The sequence below is a fragment of the Cottoperca gobio genome, chromosome 24 (assembly GCF_900634415.1).
Source record: "Cottoperca gobio chromosome 24, fCotGob3.1, whole genome shotgun sequence".
NCBI lineage: Eukaryota > Metazoa > Chordata > Actinopteri > Perciformes > Bovichtidae > Cottoperca > Cottoperca gobio.
The window spans coordinates 1,368,167-1,395,234 of NC_041378.1; the positions used below are offsets into that span (position 1 = coordinate 1,368,167).

The following is a 27,068-nucleotide window of genomic DNA, read 5'->3' on the forward strand; positions in this document are numbered from 1 at the left end:
CCTTAGACTCTCTGTCCTCTGTAATAACATACATTTACATAAATGCATACAGATAGAGAGGGAGAAGAAGAGAGGGAGAGAAGGAGAGCAGGGAGGTGTCCCCCGGCAGTCTAAGCCTATAGCAGCATAACTAGGGGCTGATCCAAGGCAAACCTGAGCCAGCCCTAACTATAAGCTTTATCAAAAAGGAAAGTCTTTAGCCTACTCTTAAATGTGGAGAGTGTGTCTGCCTCCCGAACACAAACTGGAAGCTGGTTCCACTGGAGAGGAGCTTGATAGCTGAAGGCTCTGGCTCCCATTGTACTCTTAGAGACTCTAGGAACCACAAGTAACCCTGCAGTCTGGGAGCGCAATGCTCTAGTTGGTTTATAAGGTACTATGAGATCTTTAAGATATGCTGGAGCCTGACCATTAATTGCTTTGTAAGTCAGGAGAAGGATTTTGAATTCTATTCTGTAGTCAATCCCTTCACTTTGCACTCTATTAATATTGTTGTTCGTATTGAATATTGTATTTTTTGTTTGCATTACAAATTCTTATTTGAAGTTCAGTCAACAGGCTGAGATGTTCGGATGAACTTTGTCCTAATGTCGGGCTGTAATTAGTTTCTGGTTGGTGAGTCGATGTGGTCCTTTTCTTCTCGTCGCTGTTCTAAGAAGACGTCTTGTCCTTTTGAAACAGTCCGTCCTTTCAGGAGAAAGATAACTGCTGTAAAAGACTTCATCCATGTTACTGGTCTTATTATGGGTCATTTGCTTCCGATGCTGCAGGTCACTTAAATGTGTTTAGCAGCGAGTCTGTAAAACCTCTCAGAGAAACCTAATTCACTGAGTGAATGAAATGTTATGCTGCAGATTACTGAAATCTGTAAAACCTGAATGAATTAAATGTCATGTTTTAAAATATCAGTACAAATGTGTCGCTGACATTTGATTCTCTCAATTGTTGAAATGTCATTAAAATATTATAATTACACATTTCACAGAGACATAAATGTTCTGGAGCTGCCCACAGGACGCAGAACAAACTGACAAAGTTTTTGTTTTTGCAGATCATGACTCTGGAAGACGGCTTCTGAAATTCTGTTTGGTACAAAAACTCTTCAGCTACAGAACCAGTGCCACACCGAGCTCTGACCAGGTAAAGGTGCACTCACAACCAGCTGCTGGTTTCTAGGAAGTAAAAACACTTCATTATGTGATGAACAAAAAACACATGTTCTGTGTTGACTTGTGTTTCCCGCTTCAGATGGAGGTGAATGCGGTTAAAAAACGTCATCGCACACGATCCAAAGGAGTCAGAGGTACGAGCCTGTTTACCTGCTTTCTCTTTAGCGCCTGAGAACTCATAAGCACATGAGAGGAAACACCTGGCTGTGCTAGCTAGTCACAGCTAATATGTCAATATTGCGCGACTTTCTCGGATGCTAAACCTGCACAAAGAAATTCTCAAAGAACCCTCAAAGGGTGAAATGCAGCTTTAACTGCGCTATATGCACGTATTGTAATGAGTTTTGCCCAAAACTTTCCCCCATTTTTATGCAAAGGAGCCTCATTTGCAAAAACAAATCCACAAAGTTTAGCGCTAACAGCCGCACGCAGTCTACGGAGACTTGGCGGTGACTGTCGCGCATTTATTTAAGTATAACGAATTACTCATAAATAATTAATGAATAAAGCTTGCCGAACATTTATTATCTAAAATAATAAATAATAAAAGTCCCTCTGAAAAAAGGGCAACTTGCACTGAGCTGCAAGCTTTATGTCCGTGGTTGCGCTGTAATATCATTAGTGCAACATCCCTTGTGATCGGACTTTGCAAATGATGCGCAATTCACGCAGCGATCATCGGTTCAATTCACTCTTTGTGCATAAGTCCGTCAGAGTGAAGCAGGAATGTTAACATTGTAAGTTAATGTCGCTTAATAGCTTTCAAGGATTAGCCAAACGTGTAGCCGATGTGTCTAAAAGTGTTAAGAGCAGCTTCTTCTTTGTTTCCTTGGTAAGTGTTTATGCTCTAACAGCCATAATAACGTTGGATGAACAACATACTGTACAGTGTATACACAAACATTATGTAACCGTGTGCAACAAATCATTTCCTTAGCTTTTATTAAAACATCCTTAATTTGTGCAAACAAAATGGCCGTTCAGTGTGTTTGTCCCTTTGCTTTCACTCTCCTCTCTTATGCTAAACACAGATACTTGACTCTGAACATAATTAAAGGTTCATCTGAAGCCCACATATACAGATGTGATCAGAGTTGTCGGTTAGCTGCAGATTGTTAAGTTAAAATCATTAATCTTTTCTGTTCTGTCTCTGAAGCCGCCGTGGAAGCAGTGACACAGGAGTTATTCAGGTAGGTGAACCTCTGCTGATCCACACTCACTCATCCCTCTGGTGTTATCATCATCCTGCTCTTTAGTCTCACATGGGGAGTCACGGCAGTTTAACCATCCAGCACACAAACATTTGCCTTTTGATCGAGTCACCCTGACATGCTTCATCTGCTTCTCTCCTCGTCTTTTTCGTGACTTATATTTTAATTTGGTGAGTCTTGAACAAGAGGTGTAGTGGCGTACATCCACTTCATTGGCGTGGGGATTTATGAAGCGCCGTCTTAAGGATGAACTCGGCACAAACCCATGAGATCAAACACTAATTAGAGACACAGAACTACAAATATGAAGCGAACACAGAGAGAGAAAACGATCCGACAACAATGAAACGAGCTGGAGGGAAAAGGAGACAATGAGACAAAAAGCAAAGACGTAGTCAATGTGACGGCACCCATTGGTTTCTGGGCTACTTGTCGCCATCTTGGTTTTTTGGAACTAGAAGTGACACGATAGCGTGGAGCAACAAAACGCTGAGCAAGACACTTTAGGCGTTAGGTTTGCAGATGACAGAACTCTATCGAGTCCTCAAGTGCGATGCAGAAGCTGTTCCAGATGTTTGAGCTGAAGGGCGGAGCTGGAAGTGAATGCTGTGATAATACTGTGATAATGTTATAACACACCTGTGGGTCAACAGTAATACAGTTCAAATGCAATAATTCATCACATTTTGATGACTTTCTACATCACGACTGGAGAAACACAGCTGCTGACAGTAAACGCTGAATATCACTACTACCTGTGTGTGTGTGTGTGTGTGTGTGTGTGTGTGTGTGTGTGTGTGTGTGTGTGTGTGTGTGAGAGTGTGTTTCTGCTTCACTTAATCTCATTTAGTAAAACTGACAAATATTGGAGTGTGCAGCAGATTATGGTTGAACCCAGTTTGATCCAGGTCATCGCTCTACTGTAAACAACACGTCCCGTCTGAGCGGTGCGAGCCCCGAGCAGAGCGGCAGGAGGCTCGCTGTGATTCACCCCGAATATAAATCTGATAGGTGCCGGTGAGGGCACCCACGGCCAGACATGGACAGAGAAGCTTTGAAGTTAGCAGCAACGGTAGAAATGACTCATGGAGTAAACACTGTGAAATACTACGAGCAGTCATTGAATATATTTCTTCAATTTTATTTTACTCACTGACTAATCTGACTAATCTGCAGGGATAAACATATCAATTAATTTATCATTGTGGTGTGGAGGCAGATTTAGCAGGAAAAAAGACATGTGGCGGTGATATTAGAAGTCTTCTATGACTTTGTGGTAATTGCTGAATAAAGTCTTCACATCTGTCGGCTCAGTGGGAGTCAGAGCTGCAGTTTTAGTTGCTTTGAATCTTTACTTTAACTCCAGTTTGTCTAGAAATTATTTTTGTCGTGCAAGCTGAGCGGACTAAAGATGGCGATGTTGTTCGATGTTACAGCAACGACTGGCCAGAGTCGATCTTCCCGAACCCCAGAGGATGATAACATTTGCTTGAGTGGCCCACTAATCTTTCATATAGCAGCAATATTTGGCCAAAATGTCCACTTATACACAAGAAATAGCAGAATTCAACGTATGCATTGTCATGAACTCATTCGTGCTCCTCTGAAGATTTGGATCGGGAGTACTGGAGGTGTTTCTGGCTGCAGCTTGAGTCCCTGATAACATCCCAACCAAGTGTAGTGGGGGAGTAAATGAGAGGCCCCTTCCCAAAGTGGAACAGTCCCAATACTAACGCTAACACAACAGTGCTGCAGTAAGTCCTCGCTTCATGAAGGTCACGATTTGCAGTTCTTTATGGCATTTTCAGAGAATGTAAAGATGCAACTCTACGGACGCAGTAATGTCGTGAATTCAAACCTGAACACTTGGTGAGCTTCAGTAAAACATTGTGGTTTGTTACTTAAAATAACTTTGCAGTTGAGCTTTGTTTTCACACGGGACGCGTACGGCGCTTGTGTTTGTTTGACTCATCCACCCTAACCCTAAACAGACTTTTCGCTCTTCTAACTACGTCTCATGACTTCTGGAGCACTTTTATTTGAAGGCCTTATACGCTACGTTTACATGTAGTTCCCTGACAGCCCAGTGCGTCTCATACAGACAGTACCACGTGCGTCGCTATCAGATGCCCTTAGAGATGTAGATGTGCTGTTGATCTGTGTAGAAAAGTCTTACTTTATGTCAAAGAGGGAAGAGTGAACGACAGAAACTCCTTCTTATTCTGAGGTTAGTGATGTTTTTTGTGCTAGATGTTCAGTCGGGTGTCACTGTTACTTTAGCTGGTTGTTGTTGTCTTCAGACAGAAATCTATTCCTTTCAATGGATTCACTTCATTTCACATCCCATCTTGTGCAATACTTTAAGGTAACTGAGGATCCGATGGTCTGGACTCAAGTTATTATGTCACAGGACCCACAAGTGAAATGAATCTTCTGTCAGCCTGCCCTCCATCTTTACTGTGTGATCCTTCCCCCCCCTGTAAACGTCCCCCTGGTTCTCCTGCCCTCCATCTTTACTGTGATCCTTCCCCCCCTGTAAACGTCCCCCTGGTTGTCCCGCCCTTCAGTTTAAGCTTCAGCAGCTCGGGAACGTTTAGTGCTATGATTGAAACAGTTTCTATAGTTCCGTCTCTTCTCTGCGAGTAATAACTGACACAGATCTCTGCACTGAGATCAAGACACAATAACAGAGTCCAGAAACTTACTGAGAGAAATATTCAGTTGCTTTGGAAACAAGGGGAAAGTTTCTCTCCACAGAGGAAGAAAATGTAGTCTTAAGAAAAAGAGGATTTTAAGACTCGATGCAACAACTTGTTAAGGTGAAGGTTGGTGCTTTTGGGGATTTTAGGCATGATTGGAAACACACACACACACACACACACACACTGAGCTGCGCTTGGATCAATACAGCAACACGATCAGTCTCTGCTCCCACACTGATTGATGAGCCGCCTCACCTTGAACGAACCGCCTCTTCTTCCTCTATTTTCCTCCCCTCGTTCTTTCTCCTCCATTTTTCTTCCTCACTCACGTCCTCATCCTGTTTTTTTCTCCCTCTCCTCTTCCTCCTGTTCTTCCCCCTCTTTCTACAATATTAAGGTCTTCCTCTTTTCCACCTAATTTCCTCCTGCTGCGTCTTTTTCTTCTCCTCCTCTTCTTCTACCTCTTTTCCTCCTCCTATATTCCTTGCCATTATCCTCTTCTCGCCTTCCTCCTCTTTCCCATCTTCTTCATCTCCTTCTCTATCCTGCTCTTCTTCATGTCCTTCTCTATCCTGCTCTTCTTCATCTCCTTCTCTATCCTGCTCTTCTTCATGTCCTTCTCTATCCTGCTCTTCTTCATCTCCTTCTCTATCCTGCTCTTCTTCATCTCCTTCTCTATCCTGCTCTTCTTCATCTCCTTCTCTATCCTGCTCTTCTTCATCTCCTTCTCTATCCTGCTCTTCTTCATGTCCTTCTCTATCCTGCTCTTCTTCATCTCCTTCTCTATCCTGCTCTTCTTCATCTCCTTCTCTATCCTGCTCTTCTTCATCTCCTTCTCTATCCTGCTCTTCTTCATCTCCTTCTCTATGCTGCTCTTCTTCATGTCCTTCTCTATCCTGCTCTTCTTCATGTCCTTCTCTATCCTGCTCTTCTTCATGTCCTTCTCTATCCTGCTCTTCTTCATCTCCTTCTCTATCCTGCTCTTCTTCCTCTCCTTCTCTATGCTGCTCTTCTTCATCTCCTTCTCTATCCTGCTCTTCTTCATCTCCTTCTCTATCCTGCTCTTCTTCATGTCCTTCTCTATGCTGCTCTTCTTCATCTCCTTCTCTATCCAGCTCTTCTTCATCTCCTTCTCTATCCTGCTCTTCTTCATCTCCTTCTCTATCCTGCTCTTCTTCATGTCCTTCTCTATCCTGCTCTTCTTCATGTCCTTCTCTATCCTGCTCTTCTTCATCTCCTTCTCTATCCTGCTCTTCTTCCTCTCCTTCTCTATCCTGCTCTTCTTCATGTCCTTCTCTATCCTGCTCTTCTTCATGTCCTTCTCTATCCTGCTCTTCTTCATGTCCTTCTCTATCCTGCTCTTCTTCATCTCCTTCTCTATCCTGCTCTTCTTCCTCTCCTTCTCTATGCTGCTCTTCTTCATCTCCTTCTCTATCCTGCTCTTCTTCATCTCCTTCTCTATCCTGCTCTTCTTCATGTCCTTCTCTATGCTGCTCTTCTTCATCTCCTTCTCTATCCAGCTCTTCTTCATCTCCTTCTCTATCCTGCTCTTCTTCATCTCCTTCTCTATCCTGCTCTTCTTCATGTCCTTCTCTATCCTGCTCTTCTTCATCTCCTTCTCTATCCTGCTCTTCTTCATCTCCTTCTCTATCCTGCTCTTCTTCATGTCCTTCTCTATCCTGCTCTTCTTCATCTCCTTCTCTATCCTGCTCTTCTTCATCTCCTTCTCTATCCTGCTCTTCTTCATCTCCTTCTCTATCCTGCTCTTCTTCATCTCCTTCTCTATCCTGCTCTTCTTCATCTCCTTCTCTATCCTGCTCTTCTTCATCTCCTTCTCTATCCTGCTCTTCTTCATCTCCTTCTCTATCCTGCTCTTCTTCATGTCCTTCTCTATCCTGCTCTTCTTCATCTCCTTCTCTATCCTGCTCTTCTTCATCTCCTTCTCTATCCTGCTCTTCTTCATCTCCTTCTCTATCCTGCTCTTCTTCATCTCTTTCTCTATCCTGCTCTTCTTCATAGTCCCCTCCATTTTCCTCCATCTCTCCATCTTTTGATCCCCTTTCCTTCCTCCTCTTCCTCATCTCCTTCCTCCTCCTCCTCCTCCTCCTCCTTCCTCCTCCTCCTCCTCCTCCCTGTACTCGTGATGTTAAATCTTCATCTTCGTGCAGCTCTCACTTTTATCCTGCAGTTACAGGGTGTTTAGATCAGGTGAGGGTGGGCAGAGCTCTGCAGTGTGTGTGTGTGGGGGGGGGGTCAGAGGTTGTGGGTGTGGAGTCCCTGACGCCAGGCGGCATGCGTTGGCTAGCGCCGTGCGTCTTCAGGGCAGAGCGGCCTGAAAGCTGCAGCGGAGTGACTCAGCGCTGCCGTCTGCAGCCGCGATACAAAAAAACATAAACAAAACACATCCAGAGAGAAACGCTCCAACCTGCTGCTGAATGAGACGTGTAGGCTCCACATCAAGGCCAGATCAACTTCCCTAATCTTCACCAGCATTCTCAGATTGTTGTTAACGACCTCCACTTGGCCCAGGCTCAGGCGAGTTCAACCATATTAATAGCTTTTCATATGCATTAACCTCAGGCTACCGTTTTAGACTCAATGACTGACGGAGATGATGACAATCCTGGAAGTTTGAGTCATAGATCATCATGCTGAAGGCTTATCCAACAGATTCTACAATGATTTATAAAACTACAAGGCAGACTTTTAAACCTCTGGGAAGTTATCACATGCAGTTCTTTACCCTTTTTCTTTATGATCAGAAGTGAAAAACTAGAACGGCGTTCAGAGAGCGCCGATGGTGCATTCAGTGCTCCTCGGATGGTCCAATTTCCAGAGTTGGGGTTTCCTCCTTCTGGCTTCGGTGTGTTCATGAACTTGTGTTGTTCTTTATCGCTCAGAGTATTTAAACATCTGTTGTCCGAGTTGTTGTTCCGACTTGAGGCGCGTTGGTATAAATCTTCTCAATTTTACTGATTATTCCGACATAAATGCACCTCGCATGTTTACGAAAGTGAGACCTCATGCGTGTATCCGCCCCGTGAGTTAGTTTCGCTCACACATGTAATTGGTTCTTCCTTGGCCTACGCTGCACCCTTGCAACAAGTTTCACGAAAACTGGGCAAATCGTTTTCCGTAATCCTGGCGTTCATGTCACAACGTAAACTACCAGGAATATACATAATTTGATGAGCTGTGCGCTGGCGGGTAAGTTTGTATTGTGTTTTAAGCACCCAGATGGTTTGAAAGGTGCCAACGCCGAAGAAACAGCTCGAATAGGGTTATGAAGATACCTGGGAAATGTGGAAGACTTTGTGTAATTGCTTCTAGAAGCAGCATCAAGTTGCTGTTTTTCCGGTTTTGGTGAGAAAGAGTTGGTGTTGAGGTGAAGTCCGAGCTGCGAACCTGTGGCTGATGTAATTGGTCAGCTGCTCGTATGGACCAAGATAGGAGTTGAGGCAAAACTGGTTTGGGATAAAAATCAGATTCTGGAACCAAGTGTTAAGATAGACTTAATAAACAATGTCTTATTCATTAAGTGTACTAATGATATATACCATATGTTCATGTCTGAAGACATATCATGAGGCCCAAGCCCTAAGGAAGTTAAGGGGGCTTCTCAAAGGTCATGAGAAGATGACCTCCACATGGCATAGATTGCCGTGGCGCCATAGAATCTGGACAAGTCAATGTTGATGATTGAAAGGTTGGGTTTCAGAAAGTGTGTGTGTTCAAAACAGCTCCTACTTAAGGTAAAGAATTGCTTTGTCAGTTGGAGCTCTACTTGGCTGTGATTGGAAGCAGGTAGTGTTCTCATGGTTATTGTTTGTTGTACAACAACATAATAATTGTTAACTATATCTGTGCTTTATTGATTCCTCTCTGTTTCATACCACCATGTTGTGAGCGATAAATATCCACGACACAAGCGTCTGATTTTTGTATTCATATATAATCCACGTAATCGTGAGCCAGGACCGGTGATGTCCGCTGACTCCTCGTGTCTTGTGGGAAACAGAAGTCAACGCCAGTCACTTAACTTCTGTACTTCCGTAGATATGTTAACTCAAACTACAATCATTTCCTGAACCTCACCAAGTCTTGTTGCCTGAACAGGTTCTGCAGCACGCTGCTAGTGTTGCTGCACATTTGTAGGAAATCACAAAATAACTTTTTGTAAAATGTCACACGGACTGTTCTGAGGATCCGTTGAGATGGTACGATTGATTCCACCGGAGAGTCAGAGTCCAAACTTCTCAGACAATTCCTGCAATATAATCCATTTGTCCATCATTGATCTGTAAGTTCAGTTTGTTCCAAACAATGTGTCAAGAGACGACTGACTCTATGTTGCATCGATACTACTGACAGTGTGTGTGTGTGTGTGTGTTTCCTCCTCAGCTGTCCCACTCCAGGCTGCGATGGCAGCGGTCACGTCAGCGGGAAGTACGCCAGACACCGCAGGTATGAACCCCTCGACACTGTTTCTTTCTTCTATTGTTTCTGGTTTTTACTGCTTCAGAGTAACTTTCTCGTGTCCAGAGGTCTAAGAAACGATCTGATCTCGTATGAAGTGTGAGAAGTGTCCGAGGATGTTCACACTGTACAATGAGATCTGATATATTGAGTTAAAGGTTAGACCTTTGTGTGGCGTGTAGCAGCTGATTGGTCAGATTCTCTCCTGTCCGTCATATTATTAAACCATCACGGACTTAATGAAGCGAAGGAAGCAGCTTCATGTTGTTGTTTTTCTCACGGAAAGAAACTCTGAGGTAACTTTGATGTTACTGTCAGAGCCATGTTTTGTTAAATGTTAAATAACGTCAACGACTGCTGAGGTACGGGCATCAGCCATTTGTTTATGACTTTTATTTTGAAAGGCTCAAAGACTGTCTATAACAGGTAGCTTGGGAATATTTGTAACCAATTCCCATTAAAATCTAGCTGAATTCATTAAATGTCAACTTTGCACGACTACTTGTAAGCATTTTGCCAACTTGATAAGTTTCCTGACGCAGTTCTAATATTTCTGCTTCACTCAGTGAAATATAAAAACATTTCACTGACAGGTGATTGTCCGAAATAATTCTGTTTTTTTCAGGGAATTTCGGAGTTTAACAACCTTCAATATTTTGATTGTTTAAATTCATAGAAATTATATTATTATTATATATATTATTAAAAACTAAACAAAATTTTTTTTGGGGGGCACAAAAATAATAAATAAAGACTTTTGTTAGTTTTAGAAAAATTAAACTTACAGAAAATATAACAAATCAACAAAATAAAATGCGTAACAAATAAAAAAAAAAAGAATCTGAACATTGCACAGACTATTCTCGTGGATTGCTAAAAAAAAAAAAATATTCAGGGGGTGGGGTTGGCTGTGGCGCTGCCTGCAGGCTTCAAACGTCTCACTCAGCAGCTCAGAATCCGAATCGTAGCAACAATAAATGAGCTCACGTCACGCTCTCGAGCCTCCTGGATTGGCAGCATTTGCAGGTCGCAGCCTGCAGCTCAGTAAATGCAGCGCTCTGTCACAGGGCCGCAGATAGGAAACCAATCAGGCCCAGTCTGGAGCTGTGACGGCCCGCGGTCACAGCGACCGATGGTTGTCCGTCCTGCAGCCGAGGGGCTGGACTGTTGGATGCTTTCTGCCTCAGATCTCTGTCGCCTTTGGAAACGTAGAATTACAAATAAACGCAGGGGGCCGCTGCAAAAAGTGACGCTCGCTACGAGTCTCTTCCATGTGTCCAGTGAAGTCTTAGTTTTTCTTTAGGCAGAGAGAGATCATTCTACCTAAGTCTTAATATTAACTTTCTTACAATAAGTCAAAAACATGACAATCAAATGTGTTGATGTCATTTTCAAAAGCTACAAAAACATTCTTCGGCACAAATCCCGGTTGAAACATTATATATTTTAAACTATGAGGCCGTGGAGGACGTTTAAACGTTTCTCACATTTTAGGTAAAATAATCAGATTTAAACATCATCATGAAATCACAGCACTTGTTGACATGTTTTGATGTTATTTTGGAGCATCTTCATGGTATTGTTCTACAGCGTAGAGGCTTGTGTGTGTGTGTGTGTGTGTGTGTGTGTGTGTGTGTGTGTGTGTGTGTGTGTGTGTGTGTGTGTGTGTGTGTGGGAGGCTGGCAAATAGAGGTTGCACGGCTCAGGACAGCGGTGGTTTGACGCCCGAGGTAACAGAGAGATAATGAGAAGGGCAGGATGGCGAATCGCTGGCAGAGCAGACTGATGGTGCTGCAAAGGGCACAGAGACACTCAGGAAGATTCAGTACCAGGCGAGCAGAGTCTAACTCCAAAATATAAGCTCTGATACCTTCTTATAAATGGCTTTTAAAAAAGGATTTGGCATAATGTTTGTGAGTTGCTTTATGAAATGATAACTTTTATAACTTTCGATCATCACATGATCTCCATCAGCAGAGTTGTCGTAGGATTGCAAATGTCCATGTTTTCCCGAACACCTTAAGGACTTCTCATCCATGTTGGCTTAAAAGCTGAGGCTCAAAGTTCTGTCTCGTGAGTGGAAACAGGAGGCAACAATCTCATTTCCTTTTATCGTCTCTCATAAATAGTCGTGCCGACAAATGACTGAAGTGACAGAGAAGGAAAGACAGCGCAGAGCCAGACAGAGACAGAGAGAAAGAGAGAAGTAGGTCGTCTGATGTCTCCCTCTCTGGGGAAACAACGGCTGAATCACTTAATCAGTTAATCATCAGCTGATCACAGGACTGTACAGTACACAAACGTCTGATTGTACAAAGACACAGCAGAGAGGGAGAACACAGCATCCGCACAATCGTGCACTTCGTTGCTTTTCGTCTGTTTTTAAATTCCTTTCTATACAGGTTGGGAAGTTTCCTCCGACTCCACCAAACATTAATCAACCATATTTAACTCACTTTGTTTGACATAAGCGTCTTCCCCAGAGACAGATGAGAAGATGGATATGAGATATGCAGAGTGTGCAGGATGTGTAGCTTACAAATACTGGAGGTGGCAGTGAGCTCGGTTAAAGGGTTAAACCCAAGAGCGTTCAGAAAGTATTCAGACGCCTTCACTTCTTTCACTTCTTTCACTTCTTTCACTTCTTTCACTTCTTTCACTTCTTTCACTTCTTTCACTTCTTTCACTTCTTTCACTTCTTTCCCGTTGTAGCGTTGTGAGCAGCAAATCAACAAAGCAGCTGGGGGCTGAACCATGAAGGGCTTTAAAGGTGATCAGTAAAATCTTAAAATCAATTCTAAATCTGACCGGTGACCAGAGAAGAGAGGCCAGAAGGACACAAGGAAGCTGGTAGTTCCAAACTTCTCCCATTGAATAATCACGGAGGCTTCAAAGCAGCTGGAAAGTTTCTTGCAGCTTTCCTCAGATGTGCAAATCCTGTCTTTGAGCTCTGCACGAAGTTCCTCCCACCTCATGTCTCGTCTCGCTGTGAGACTTCATATCGGCAGGTGTGTGCCTTTCTAAATCCTGTCCAGTCAGTGTAATATACCACAGGTGGACTCCAAGTGTAGAGACGTCTCAAAGAGTCTGAACACTAATGTCCATGTGATTTCTCTGACTTTTCTTTGCAAAAGTCCTGTTTTTGCGTTGTTATAATAGGTATCGGGTTTAGATTAATGAGGAGGAAACATTCATTTGAATAACTTTAGTCAGGCTGCAACATAAAGCACAATATCCACTCTCCTTTCAGCTCTGGTTTGGTCTCCACCAACTCCTCTAAGTGTGTCGGTCTGCTGTTTGGTGCTGAGCAGGTTGTGTTTAACAAACAGAACAGTAACATCTTGAACCAAACAAGAATCTGAAAGATGCTGAAATGTTCCAAATAGCTGAGAGGAAACTGCACTCGAGTGATAATTCCTTTTTTATTAGGAATACAAAAATGTATTTACACGATGATGTCAAATGTGTATTATAAACACAATCTCAATATTTTATAAATGTTATTATTTATTAAAAAAAATGTTTTATTAAATAAAGAACAATAAGAATACGTTATACAATTAAAAATAAATAATAAATGAAAAAGACAGAAGGGGGATTAGTCAGGCAGCAAGTAATCTATAAAAATAATTAATTTTGAGTTGTGCGTTAATTCGATGAATCTGTCAGTGGGTGACCCTTCACCATCACAGTCTTTAACCTTGGGTTTAGTTCCTGGTGGATTTATACAGTTAGTTTGTATTAACTGGATCCTTCGTGCATCGACGCGCACTTTGAATCTCATGCAGGACATTAGGACTGTGGAGCTTATTAAAAAATGAGAGAATATATCCGTCTGTTGTCCTTTAACCTCGTCTCAGTCCTCCAAACCTGCTGGTCTGTGAGCCAATCACAACAGTTCTGCACATCCTGCTGGATCTATAACTTCCTGAAGCAGAGACAGTCGGAGCTGACTGACTGAGTTGGGGATAAATGGGGGGGTTGAGGAAGGAGGGGGGGGGGGGTTCAAAGTCATTGTCTCTCCCCCCTCTGTTTCCTTTCTTCCTCCCCTACCTTTCTTTGTCTCCCTCTCTCTCTGGAGGATGTCACCATGGCGACAGCACCGTGCGGATGCTGCAGTATGAGGACCAGGAGGGATGCAGCCTGTCTCCCATGGCAACCGCTAGTATAGGATGTGAACATCGTGTCGCCCACATCCCCCCCCCCCCCTCCTTCCACTGTTCGCCTCACTGCCACCACCCAATCTCTTATATCCCCCCCACCCCGATCCCTTCTGTTGGTGCCAAAGCGTTACCAAGGCAATGAGTGTTGGCACGTGGCGTTGCCGGGGGCAATGATTCCACATAACCACACACACACACACACACACACACACACACACACACACACACACACACACACACACACACACACACCTACATTTAATTATCACACTGCAGCTGATATTTCTGTCGCCTGTTTCGCTCTTAAGCTATTTTTAACATTTTTTTTTCATGGACGAGCAAGTTTATTTTAAATAATACTTTTGTTTTGTTGTTTTATAGTACAGAATATATAAATAATAGTCCTAATGAGTCTGATAATTACATCTTGCAGTTACTGCGACACAACCCAGTGTTTGAGGGGAGATCTGTTAAATAAGGCACACACCTTCTTTTGCCTGATTGTTTGTGTGTAAGAGAAAAATAAATAAATAATAATAATAATAAATTATACTAAAAAAGAGTAAATAATTTGACAAATCAAACAGAGATTCAGCATATTTGCATTTTTTAAGAAGTGTATAGATTATTATAAATTGATAAATTGAAATGATCACGATAAGACCACAGCCACAGAAAATACCCGTCTCTGATTGGCTGACAGTTATTATAGAGCTCTGGTCTAAATAAGAGCTCAAGGTATATTAAACTGCAGGTAACCGTAGAAACAGTAAGTCAGGCTCTGGATATAAATACAGTCCTTTCTTTGTTGCTTTGGTAAGTTGACAAAGGTATAGGAGACACAAAAGTACTTCAGGTGTCAAAACTGGACTTTATGTGCCCATGTAGACATAATAATTGAATTTAGGTGGCCCTGTAGATCAAATAATGGACTAAAGGTGACCTCATAAACACAAAAATGGACTCTATGTGTCCTCATGGAGACAATAATGGACACTAGGTGCCCATGTAGAAATAATAATTAACTCTAGGCATCCCTGTAGAGACAATAATGGACTGAAGGAGTACAAATAAAGAAGTCTCCATGTGTCTTCATAGAGATATAAATGGACTCCATGTGTCCTCATAGAGATATAAATGGACTCCATGTGTCCTCATAGAGATAGAAATGGACTCCATGTGTCCTCATAGAGATAGAAATGGACTCCATGTGTCCTCATAAAGATAGAAATGGACTCCATGTGTCCTCATAGAGATATAAATGGACTCCATGTGTCCTCATAGAGATATAAATGGACTCCATGTGTCCTCATAGAGATATAAATGGACTCCATGTGTCCTCATAGAGATAGAAATGGACTCCATGTGTCTTCATAGAGATATAAATGGACTCCATGTGTCCTCATAGAGATATAAATGGACTCCATGTGTCCTCATAGAGATAGAAATGGACTCCATGTGTCCTCATAAAGATAGAAATGGACTCCATGTGTCCTCATAGAGATATAAATGGACTCCATGTGTCCTCATAGAGATAGAAATGGACTCCATGTGTCTTCATAGAGATAGAAATGGACTCCATGTGTCCTCATAGAGATATAAATGGACTCCATGTGTCCTCATAGAGATATAAATGGACTCCATGTGTCCTCATTGAGATATAAATAGACTCCATGTGTCCTCATTGAGATAGAAATGGACTCCATGTGTCTGCATAGAGATAGAAATGGACTCCATGTGTCCTCATTGAGATAGAAATGGACTCCATGTGTCCTCATAGAGATAGAAATGGACTCCATGTGTCCTCATAGAGATAGAAGGACCACAGTTGTACAGCCTCTCGTTGTTGCAGTTTCCCCTTTGCTGCTGTAACACTGCACATTTCCCCGCTCTGAGAATAATAAAGGATTTTTAATCTTTCAAAAATAATACCAGATGTTGGGATACGTAAATGTGCAGCCTCAAATCTAATACACTTTCTCAAACATAATTTTCAGACGAATCTTTACTGTATAGATTTGAGCCAGTCCTCATTAGCATCAGTCAAGGTCTTCATACAGACAACCAATAAGATATTGATCGATTCTACACACAGGATATTATCAATCGCAGTGCATCATATCAGACTGCAGCAGATCAGTTTGGTAAGAAGAGAAAATGTGATGTGTGAACCCCCCCTCCCCCTCTCTCTCTCCCTCCTCATAATTACTATGCGTAGTCTCTCGCCCTTGTCTGCAGCATTCCCTCGTTTCTGATCTGCTTTAATTACCACCAGAATTTTAATTGGCGGGAGACAGCAAGGTGGCTAAGGTCACACACACAAACATGCAAGCAAGCATAGACACACACACACACACACACACACACACACACACACACACACACACACACACACACACACAGACTATAAGGTACAAGATGGAGGGATCATTTGAGGAGAAGTGTGTGTTATGTGGTAGGAATATATGCTGCAATGGTATATGATCAATTTCTAAATTCAACATTATATTAGCATTTCTGACGTACTGTTGCCAAATCATGAATATGATCATGTAATTAATTAGATTATAATACTTTTATAATACTTTTCATGAAGAAACTGAAACATCTCAGTACAGACCATATGTGAAGACAACAAGTAAATAAGATTAAAAATGATGACTCATAAACCCTTCTTCTAAAGCAATGGTGTTCTCATGTAAATCTTCTTACTAATACCGGATGATAACAGTAGAAATATATTTCCTCCCCTTTGTGTCCTGAAGATGGATAATCTTGTTTGTCTGACTGATTTCTGATTTAAAAGTCAGAAAAGTGAGACTCCAAAATTGAGCTTTCCTGTGGAGTTCCTCAGGGGTCAATCCTAGGTCCTCTATGGTTTTCAGCCTTCTCGGGTCAAATATTATTTAAGCACCTTGGCCTTTCCTTATGTTCTACTGCCTGTTGCCTGCACTTTATATTGTTATTAAAGAGGGAGCTTGAATGCTTAGAGAAAGGTATATTTTGTGGCATTTCGGTTGTGGTTCTTTTACCAAATTGAGACTTTCTGGCTCCAGTAAATGTGAAAATATAAAAAGTGCTAGCGGTGTTCTCTGCCTTTAGTTCAGTTTATCTCAGAAATAACTGACTGATAATTCATATGAAGGCAGTTCAGTAGCAGGATAACACTGATTGAAACATTTCCACTTGGAGGAAATCATTTTTAAATGGTTAAATGTTTTTTTTGTTTGTCTGACAAGCACACAGCAGTTTCAGTCACCTCCTCCAACTCGCCCTCCAAACACAAAATAAGCTCTTTCATATGGAAATGGACTAATTGATTTCTTAAAATCCACATTAAAGCCGTGTATAATTGTGCTCGCTGTTTTAGAGCAATTAAAACCGAATTTTCCCAACAGTTAATGACTATTATGGGATTTGCGTAATTGAGGACCCGGTTGAATAAGCTTTGGGTTTTTTTTAGAGGCTAATTCTCCTCCTCAGCAAGGGCGAGTGGAAATCCACTGCAGTGTCTTCACACGTGGACCACAGCAGAAGAAGTCCCAGACACTTCTTATGATGACCCTCCTCACTAAAGTATTCTAGAACATCTGACTTGTTTGACTTATCTGCAGAAAGCATCTCTCAACACTACAGAAGCATTTTATTTATTTACTTTTGTGACAACACAAGTTAAAATACAACTCCCATGTCCTGTATATCTGTATATGTGTATATGTGTATATGTGTATATGTGTATATGTGTATATCTGTGGGTCCATGTTGATACTTGCAGTTTGAAAGCTAATAGAAGTCAAAGGAAATCTGTAAAGGCCAAACTTATTTCAACGTTTTTTATATTGATATTTCAAACTTGACAGTAATCAGCTTTATGTTTTTGTGAAATAAGTATTTAGCGGTCTCACAAAACAGATTTTAAACGTTGAAATCACAAATAATTCAACAAACGTGTTCTGTGAACTGCGTTGTTTAGATTTAAAAATATGGTAGTCTTGTCCTTTTAAATAGTGTCATGACTGGCGCAGAGGGTCGTTGCAGATTAATGTTATATTATATTGTTTATATTGTTATATTTGCATCCTGTAGTTAAAACTGAGCAACAGGATCCGGTAATATTACTTTAGGAACTTAGATCTTGGGAGCATTTTTGGGACATTTTCAAATGTCAGCACAAAACAGTAAAGTCATTTCTTTTCATACGAACTGACAGAGTAGTGCTTTGTCAACTTTAGCAACATTATTATTTTAATTTTTTTATTTAGCCTTTATTTATAGAGGTAAAGAAATCTCATTGAGACACAGGGTCTCATTTTCAAGAGAGACCTGATCAAATGGCAACAGCACCATATAAGTTACAGACTTACATGACACTAAACACAGAGGCAAAAATAAAACATCATAAAAGTGCATTTTCAATGACAAGAACAAACAACAGCTGATTTCTATTTTTTTTTTTTTTAAATGAGTTTAAAACGTCCCAGGGGGATCAAGCTGGACACCTTAAGTTCTTGCTGAAGCGTGTTCCAGGTTGAGGGGGCCGAGTATGATAAGGCCTTTTTTCCAAGTTCCGTGCGAATTGAGGGATTATTGTAGCACATAGTGTAAATAAAAAGATATAATGATCATAAGAACACAATTCAGGTTATGTTTTGACCTCTCATTGTAATATTTTGTCTATCAACCATTTAATAGTTCTGAAGGATCAAATATAACATATCAGAAGGGTATCCAACCAAGTCGTGGTGTTCACGGCTGAGTGTCGACTCTCGGCTCTGTTCTGCAGAATCCAATGTGAGCCGACTCCGGCCCATTTGTGTCGGCTAGATTTGGCTCGATGTGCAGACTTCATTTGACCTGAGAATCAGCTCCAGTTAGTGGCAGGAGGGAAAGCTTTGGGGCAGTAAAGATCAAATAGTAAACAAGAGAAGAAAGATGGCTATTGATCATGTATGTGCCCTCTGTCTCGCTTCAGTGTCTACGGCTGCCCGCTGGCCAAGAAGAGGAAGGCTCTGGAAAAACAACCACTGGAGCCAGCTGCCAAGAGGAGGCCCTTCCTCACCTCCTGCACGGGGGAGGAGGGGGAGAACGCCAGCGCCTACACCAGCTACCAGAATGAAGCCATGGTGGTGGGGGAAGGAGGGAAGGAGCAGGGGGAGGTAGTGGAGGAGGACGAGGAGGACGAGGAGGGGGGGAGAGAAGGAGATGAAGACGGCGATGTGGAGGACGAGTTCTCGGAGGACAACGAGGAGCAGGGAGAGGAGGAGGAAGAGGAGGATGAGGTAGAGGTGGAGAGAGTGGATACGACAATGGGAGGAGAACGGGTTGAGGACGAGGAAGAGGAGGAGGATGAGGAGGGGATGTATGAGGAGGAGGAAGAAGTGGAGGATGGAGATGATGAGGAGGAGCAGGATGATGAGGGAGAGGAAGACGAGGAGGAGGAAGAGGAGGAGCCTAATCGTCAGCATGGTGAGTTACCTGATTCTCTTTAAATGCCATTTACTGTGACTGCTTCACAATCAAAGCCTGTAGTTCATTAGTTAATGCTGGTTTATGTGCATGCCTCGTTTCCTTGAACATTTTAAGCATTCTAACTTTAATATGGTGATTTTGATGTTCATTAATAATTTAAAGTTTTACATTTTTGAAAACATAAAAATACAAACAAATGTAGATAATGTAAATGTTGCCTGTTGTCTGTTGATTTGGTGAAACATTGTCAATAATCTACATTAAAATGGAAATAAATCTTGCGGCAGCCTTGGCCTGTCCATAAGGTTCTTAGAAACCACTGATTTAGATACCAGAAAGCACGAGTATACAATAGCTGCGACCACATACACACAACCTTCAATTTCCTCCCTGACATCTCTAGGTTACCGATAGTAGTTGTCAATAGTTGTCTGTGGACATTTGTCGGCCCTTTGATAGACTGGCGTCCTGTCCAGGGTGCATCCATGTCGGCATCCAGCCGCTCTTTGCCGCATTACATCCATAGCATTACAATCGTTATACACATGGCCACAAGCGTAAGCGTAGGTCAGAGGTGAAGTTTTGGCGCAAATGTCTGATGGTCTTGGGATAGCTGCAGCTCGATCTGCAAGAGGTCAACACAAGGTGCACATGTATATAAGGCGGAAAGCTATCACTTTACTAGAGGAACCCAGCTTTGTTCTGGGTCAAACTGGCGTCCAGTCTTGGTTTGCATTGTATTTTGTATCTGCAGTGGGAGAGGAGAAAGTGATGAGAGCTGTTGAGCTGAATCTGTGGTAGACCAGATGCTCTGCGCTCTCCCTCCCGCCACGTTTCCCTCGATTCCCCCCCAACACCCCCCGTGTCCTCAATCGCTTCTGACAGCGCTTCACAAATAATCGGGAGAGGAGCTCTGCTGAGTTATTAACTCCAACCCTCCCCTCCCGTCTCCGTTCGCCTCCTCGTCTCGGCGGACGTGTCACATGCGCTCTGCCTCGGTTTCTCCTCCTGAGAATATTTATGGCTCCCGAATCGGAGCACCTCACACGCCTCCCTTTTCAATTTCTCTGCTCTCATTCGCCGTCTCTGTCCTCAAAATCAACAGCGAGGCTTAGCCAGCAGAGCAGCGCTGCTGTGCACAGCTCTGGGTTGTATGTTTTCTGTGAGTAAACAGTGGATCATGATTGGAAGGGATCGAGCTTATGTATTCAGGAATATATATGAGTAGAAACTGGGTTCACAGCAGTTTATTAGAAGCTGTAGAAGCTTCATTTCATTTTCATCTGCAGGATTTCTATTCTATAAATGAACAGATAGTTAAATCATCTACACAATGAAACAATTTTCTTTTTTCTTTTTGACCAATTACCTCCTGTTTATGTTGTTCATGGTGCAAAATAGTGAGCGGAACTCTGCTGAGAACTGGCAGTGATGTGAGATGTGTTTTGTGTTTAGGCGTGAAGCCTGAGAGGTTTGTTTTTTTCTTTCCTGACAACAGAGAACCACTACAAACCCAGTGGACAATCAAAGCTCATACCAATCCAGAAGGACGACAACAACAACAACAGCTGCACCATCAGCGCCGGTAACGGCACCGGAGAGGATTACGAGAACTACGACGAGCTGGTCGCCAAGTCGCTGCTCAACCTGGGGAAGATCGCCGAAGACGCTGCCTACCAGGCCATGACCGAGTCTGAGATGAACAGCAACTCTTCCAACAGCGCCGGGGAAGACGATGATGACGACGAGTTTGACTGCAGCAATCATGGCGACCGAAAGGGCGAACTGAGCGTGGACCTGGACAGCGATGTTGTCAGGGAGACGGTAGATTCCCTGAAGCTCCTGGCGCAGGGACACGGCGCCATGCTGCCCGAGGACGGCTACTCAGAAGGTGTCATGGTGGACGACATGGGCCATGCAAACGGGCGGTCCGGCGTGGGGGTGAGGGTTCAGGCAGAGGAGAGCGAGGAGGAGGTGTGTCTCAGCAGTCTGGAGTGTCTGAGGAACCAATGCTTTGATCTGGCTCGCAAACTAAGCGAGACACAATCGTGCGATCATCCCGCCCTCCACGCCCTCCACCATCAACTCCAAATGCCAACAGACCACCAGGTGATGCATCACCTGAACAGGTACGTCATCTCTAAAGAGTCCTTTGATGATGTTGTTGTTGTTTATTCCACATATTCATCCATCAAAGGTTCTGCAAGTAGATTAGAGCATTATTTATGCTAATGACCCACATTAGCATGATTACATTGACATTTCTACTGTGACTCGATGGCTTTGAAGGGAGTTGAAGGGGGAGGCGAGGGAGATGTGAGGCAAAGATCTTGTGAGATGAAAGGGACAGGTGCATAACGGGGGTTTACAACAGCATGTTGGCTATTGTATGATTTGGACCTCAACAGCTGAGAGACGCAGCTCATGGAGGCGGAGATGCGGACTCGAGTCTTTGGGACTTGGACTCGAGTCGACTCAAGTTTGATGACTTGCATCTAGAATAAATGACTTGAGACTTGATCACTTTATGATTACGTTGTACTCCTGCTGTCACTATTTCACTGTTTATAAAGTGATGGAATATTTTTTGATTGAGAAGAAATGAAGTTATTAGTTTTTTGTTTAATTACATTTATTTAGCTGAATTTCAATAATTATAATACAAATTCAATCAATCATCATTCTTTTTCAACAGGTTTGATAAATTGGCCAATACAATTATTATTCGGCAGGTGCTAATACCTCGTCTTGTCTCTTAATAAAGAACGGATACTGCAGGTAAGACTGCAGGAACTTGGGGATTGGGAAGACCTGCATTGACTTGGCCAACAAAACATGACTTGGGACTTGCTGGAGACTTGAGACTTGTCTGCATGGAGGCAATTAAAATACTTTAAAAAGTGCTGGATTGCCAGAAATCGAGTGACAGTTGTCTTTACATCCGTGAGTTTTTATTGCAAACACAAAATGTGTCGTAGAGAAAAGAAAACGTTGTCGCTCAGCGTCAACTCTGTTGGTTGTGTTTGACTCTCTCTTCACGTAGGAACATATCAGATGTTACAAGATCATATTTGAGATTTACATAAATAAGCCTTGTGTCCCTATAGATTTGTGAATAATATACGTTTTAAGGTAAAGTATGAATTTATTTAAATCATTTTGCTGCAGGGCCCACAGGTCAACTGATGATGATTTAATTTAATGTAAAGCTTCTCAGCTTTTGTGTATTACAAACTGCAAAACTGCACCAAACTTTCCATCAGTGACTGAGATGAACCTGAGCTCCAGTCAATGTCTGGTTTCCTGGACAAACCATTATTTCTCCCGGCTCTGAGAACTGATGTGGAGCCGCCACAGTACTCCAGTACTTTGTCACTGGTGGTCATTTCTTGTTCTTCTTACCGCTCAGGTACGACAGCTGCCAGCAGAGTGTCCAGGAGGAGCACAGGTCTCTGGAACGCAGCTACTCCGACATGGTGAACCTGATGAAGCTGGAGGAGCAGCTGAGCCCGGGCTCCAGAGGTTATCCAACCAGCTGCAGCCAGGAGGGCGACGAAGACACCACGTCTGTGGCCTCCGACCGCTCGGACGAGACCTTCGACATGGCCAAGGGAAACCTGTCGCTGCTGGAGAAGGCCATCGCCCTCGAATCAGAGAGGGCGAAGGTCATGAGGGACCGTATGGCCTCAGAGCATTCGATGCCCCGTCGGGATCACCACCATCATCGAGGCCACGGCGAGCACAGCTCGAGGCTGAGCTGCGCTGGCGAGGAGCGCAAGTCCAGGATGCACCACGACGGACTGAAGAGGGCGTACTACCCTAAAGGTAGGCTGCGAAAAAACCCACACAATGACCCCCCACTGTGTCATCATTGATCCGTGTTCAGAAAAGTTGCAATGTTGATTCTCCATGTTGAACATCTTTGCATATCACATATTGTGTTCTAGATTTCTCTGTGTTAGTGTATGCAGCTCTTATAATGCTGCTGCAGCTCTCACCTACAGCAGAACAATCTTAATCAATCTTTGTGTTCATCAGGAGTTTTGCCTTCGTTGTTTTTCCTCCACGTGCTCTCAGATATTTTACATCTGTGAAAGAGAAACTTGTCTGTGAGCTTTTTTTATGCCAGGACTATTTTTAACACGACGGCTAGACTTCCACAGCCCAATTTAGTCGTGTGTGCAGCTCCACAGAACCTGAACACAATCATTTCATAACAATTTTAAAGAAACGTGTTGCCGTAAAAGTAAGTATAAGCTATGAAACTTATGAGAAGAACCACAAGAACACTTTGTTCTCTACAAAACATATTCCTAAAAACTGTGTTTGACCTGTATTCACAATATCATCATCTCCTCATGTTTCCTCTCCAAAATCTGCCAACTCCACATCATCTCTATGCATCATATTTGACGAATATGCTTTTACTCCAAAACATCTGACCCTAGGTCAGCAAGGAGGAAGTTTATCTTGTCTGTCTGACTTATTGTAAACCTCAACACTGCAGCAGCCGGAGGCTATCGGTGCTGTAGCAGAGAAAACACACATAACTGTAACTTTAATGTCTGTCTTTTCCCTCCTGATTCAAACATGTCTGTGCACACTGGAAGAGTCTCCTGACCCCTGGGCTCCTAAAACCTGATAAAATCCCATTATGTTATTTCAGAAATGTTGTACATGGCCACCGATGAGATAATGGGCGCTCATTTTCTGCATTCAGGACCAACACCGTTTATTTTTTCGCAGATGCATGGTTTTCCTCTGACAACAGCTTATGTTGTTCAAATAGGCCGGTGTGGGAACATCAGACGGCCGACTTGTCAGGCATGAGTAATGGCAATCTGCACGGCCCGTTAGGAGAGCAAATCCATCTGTGGGACGCTATCTGTGGCCTATTTCTCTAAATCCACTCAAACACAACCCCACCACCGCTGGGAAGGAGTCAGAGCGGTGTGATGCCACACAACAGCTTCAAACTGCTTCATTAGCACAGAGGATGCCTTTGTTGGCCCACAGGCAAGAATCTCACCAAGGACATTTACCTCAGGCCAATTCCAGGTGTCAATTTGTACCGAGTGCTGATCACTGGAGCTGATTCTCCGCCAAATCATCCCAAATCTGCACCTTTAAAACTGTAGCCTGACATTTGGTTTCACTTCATTCATTCATTCAACTTTTGGGTCTGAAAAGTGAAACCACGTGTCTTAGACTTGCATTCTCTCGAGCGGCCTGCAGGGGGCGACTCCACTGGTTGCAAAAAGATTGTATAAAAGTTAAAAGAAAATAACTTGATTTATTACCTCAGTAAACATTTCCTCAACATCTGTTCAATCTTTCAATACAGCAGGATGTTTAGTTTGTAAAGTATCGTCTCACTTAGAGTAAAATAGACGATAAAGCCGGGTCTGCTTTAGGGCGGGGCTACCTTGTGATTGACAGGTGATTTAACCCTTTCACACCCCCTCTTCTCTCTGTCCTTTCCAGACTCTTCTAGGGGGGAGAAAAAGGAGAGCAAGTGTCCGACGCCGGGCTGTGACGGGACTGGTCATGTGACGGGTCTGTACCCGCATCACCGCAGCCTGTCCGGTTGTCCTCACAAAGACCGAGTCCCGCCTGAGAGTAGGTCCCACTGCCTGGATGTTACACTGCACTGAAAACTCAAAATAATAAGTCTGACAAGTCATTTCAGCCGGTTTAGTGCTTCAGTCTGGTGTCTGATTGTTGAACAATCATTTCTCAGAGGCGGAGCTGCTTTGGATGAATAATGTCAGTGATGAAACCAACACATTGTATGAGGTCTAGGAAGCTAACGTTGGAAAAACACCAAAATTAACTGTTAACTTAACTCAGTATGGCTAGGTAACTTTGTATTTTTGGTAGTAGCGGCTATAAAATAGTTTTTTCTCTTTCATTTGTTATATTTTGGGTTAATGTGTCTCACTGGGTTTAATGCTGCATTCAGGTTCAGCTCGTAATTACAAGCAGCTGAGAGTATATATGTATGTATGTAGAATTTACTGAAACTGACAATCAGATTATTGTTGCCTCTGAGAAATGTTTGTAGATCTGAAACTATAATCTCCTTTAGTCTTAAAACAATGAAACAATCTGCCCTCAACTCATTTACAAACATTATTTAGAAGTAACTTTCAACATGTACACAGAGGAACTACACGCGCACACACACACACACACACACACACACACACACACACACACACACACACACACACACACACACACACACACACAGTATCATGGTATGTCTTAGTTCTGAAGACATATACGATCCACTTCATGATCCAAAACTTACTTTAACTTCAGTTTCTTTACTCGAAACTCTTCAAACTACATTTCCATTGGACACAATTGGGATAATCCCAACATGCAGATATTTAAAGAATAATATTTAAAGAATAAACTCGGACTTCAAATGACTTGTTGGATGGATTGTGTATCAGGGGAAGTTGGAACATGTCGGGCATGTTATCTGTCCACCGTCATGCATCCGTCCTGCACGACTCTTCATCTGTGTTTGTGGATGTTTTATAGATATTCTGCGCTGAGGATTTATTGCTCATTTAAGATTTCTTTGTCATAAATCAGAATTTAATCACGTGTGACAAAACATATTCAGACTTCTGGTGGTTTTAACATCTTTTGATCGTAAGTGTTGAACACGAATGATCAAAACAAAATGCTCGTTGTTTTCCTTTCTTTCCCTCCTCATCATCGTCCCCTGCCTGACGTCTGGTTCTGTATCTGTGTTGCTGATGTGACGTGAACTGCATGAACATTCAGTTTGATCCCGCTGGCTGCAAAAACCTCACAAATCGACCTGCACGAGAACTCCCGAACACCCGAGCCTGCTGCGATCACTCGCACTGAACGAACATGTGACGTCAGATTGGATAAAAGTTTAGAGCAGAAAGCAACCGTGTTGATATAACTTAAAATATCCAAGTTATGTTTTCTTTACGGTCTAAATTCTGAGCATTTTTGTCTCATTTATTTCCACTCACACAAAATTATTTAGAATTATTACCATAATCAGGCTTTTGGTTATAAAGCACACATTTACTTCATTTTTTCTAAGACACATGTTGTTCAAACTTTGCCAGTTTTCATCAAAGAGGGAGTGATTTTAAAATAAAAATATTTTGATAAATTATGCATTAAGACAGGGGTGTCAAACATGCGGCCCGCGGGACTTGACTTTGCAAAGTGTAAAAATTAGTTGTTTTGATCATAAAGTAAAAGCCTTTGTAGACACACTGTGATCAGTAAGTTGTAACACACATGTGTAAATTATAAACTAACACTATTGTTGAAATTGCACTTTTTTTTCTTAAGAAATTACAGGTTGTTCTTTAATGTTTTGTAAAAAGATTAAGTTTGAACATTTTCAGAATGGAAATTTGGAGTTGTTGTTATTTACAGGTTATTATGCTGTGATGTTACTGGTCCGGCCCACTTGAGGTCAAATTGTGCTGCATGTGGCCCCTGAACTAACATGAGTTTGACACCCGTGCATTAAGGCATGTTTGAAATATGCAACCTTGCACAGGATGCATCACTGGAAGAAATATGGAAAATTAAAGTATAACTGTATAAAAACATGACTGCCCAACGGTTGCACTCATGCACATTACATATTGTAGATGGATACACAACATATAAACACTGAAGCCTTTGTTGTTACGTAATATTAAGATGCAAAGCGTCCGTCACTTGTTGTTCCTGTACCGTCTGCAGAGTCATCACTACATTTGAACAGTGCATGACAAACCTTTGCTTCCAGTATTCTCTCGTCTCATGAAATTTCATGAAATGAGCAAAGTGATCAAAATGCAGATGCTCCGTGTGTTCCCCAGCAGG

At 42.5% G+C, this 27,068-nt stretch overlaps 1 protein-coding gene across 5 annotated transcripts in view; it reads left to right on the plus strand.

Annotated features, from left to right (window-relative positions):
• The window catches only part of myt1la (myelin transcription factor 1-like, a), a 67,041-nt gene that overhangs the window by 12,700 nt on the left and 27,273 nt on the right, over positions 1–27,068 (plus strand). For all 5 annotated transcript variants that reach the window (XM_029425290.1, XM_029425292.1, XM_029425294.1 and 2 more), the window contains exons 2-9: positions 1,052–1,140; positions 1,249–1,303; positions 2,326–2,359; positions 9,484–9,546; positions 18,694–19,187; positions 20,689–21,319; positions 22,600–23,015; positions 24,675–24,809. In XM_029425290.1, coding sequence (XP_029281150.1) covers positions 1,249–1,303; positions 2,326–2,359; positions 9,484–9,546; positions 18,694–19,187; positions 20,689–21,319; positions 22,600–23,015; positions 24,675–24,809 — 1,828 coding nt within the window. In that variant the 5' untranslated portion in view covers positions 1,052–1,140. The remainder of the gene's footprint in view (positions 1–1,051; positions 1,141–1,248; positions 1,304–2,325; positions 2,360–9,483; positions 9,547–18,693; positions 19,188–20,688; positions 21,320–22,599; positions 23,016–24,674; positions 24,810–27,068) is intronic.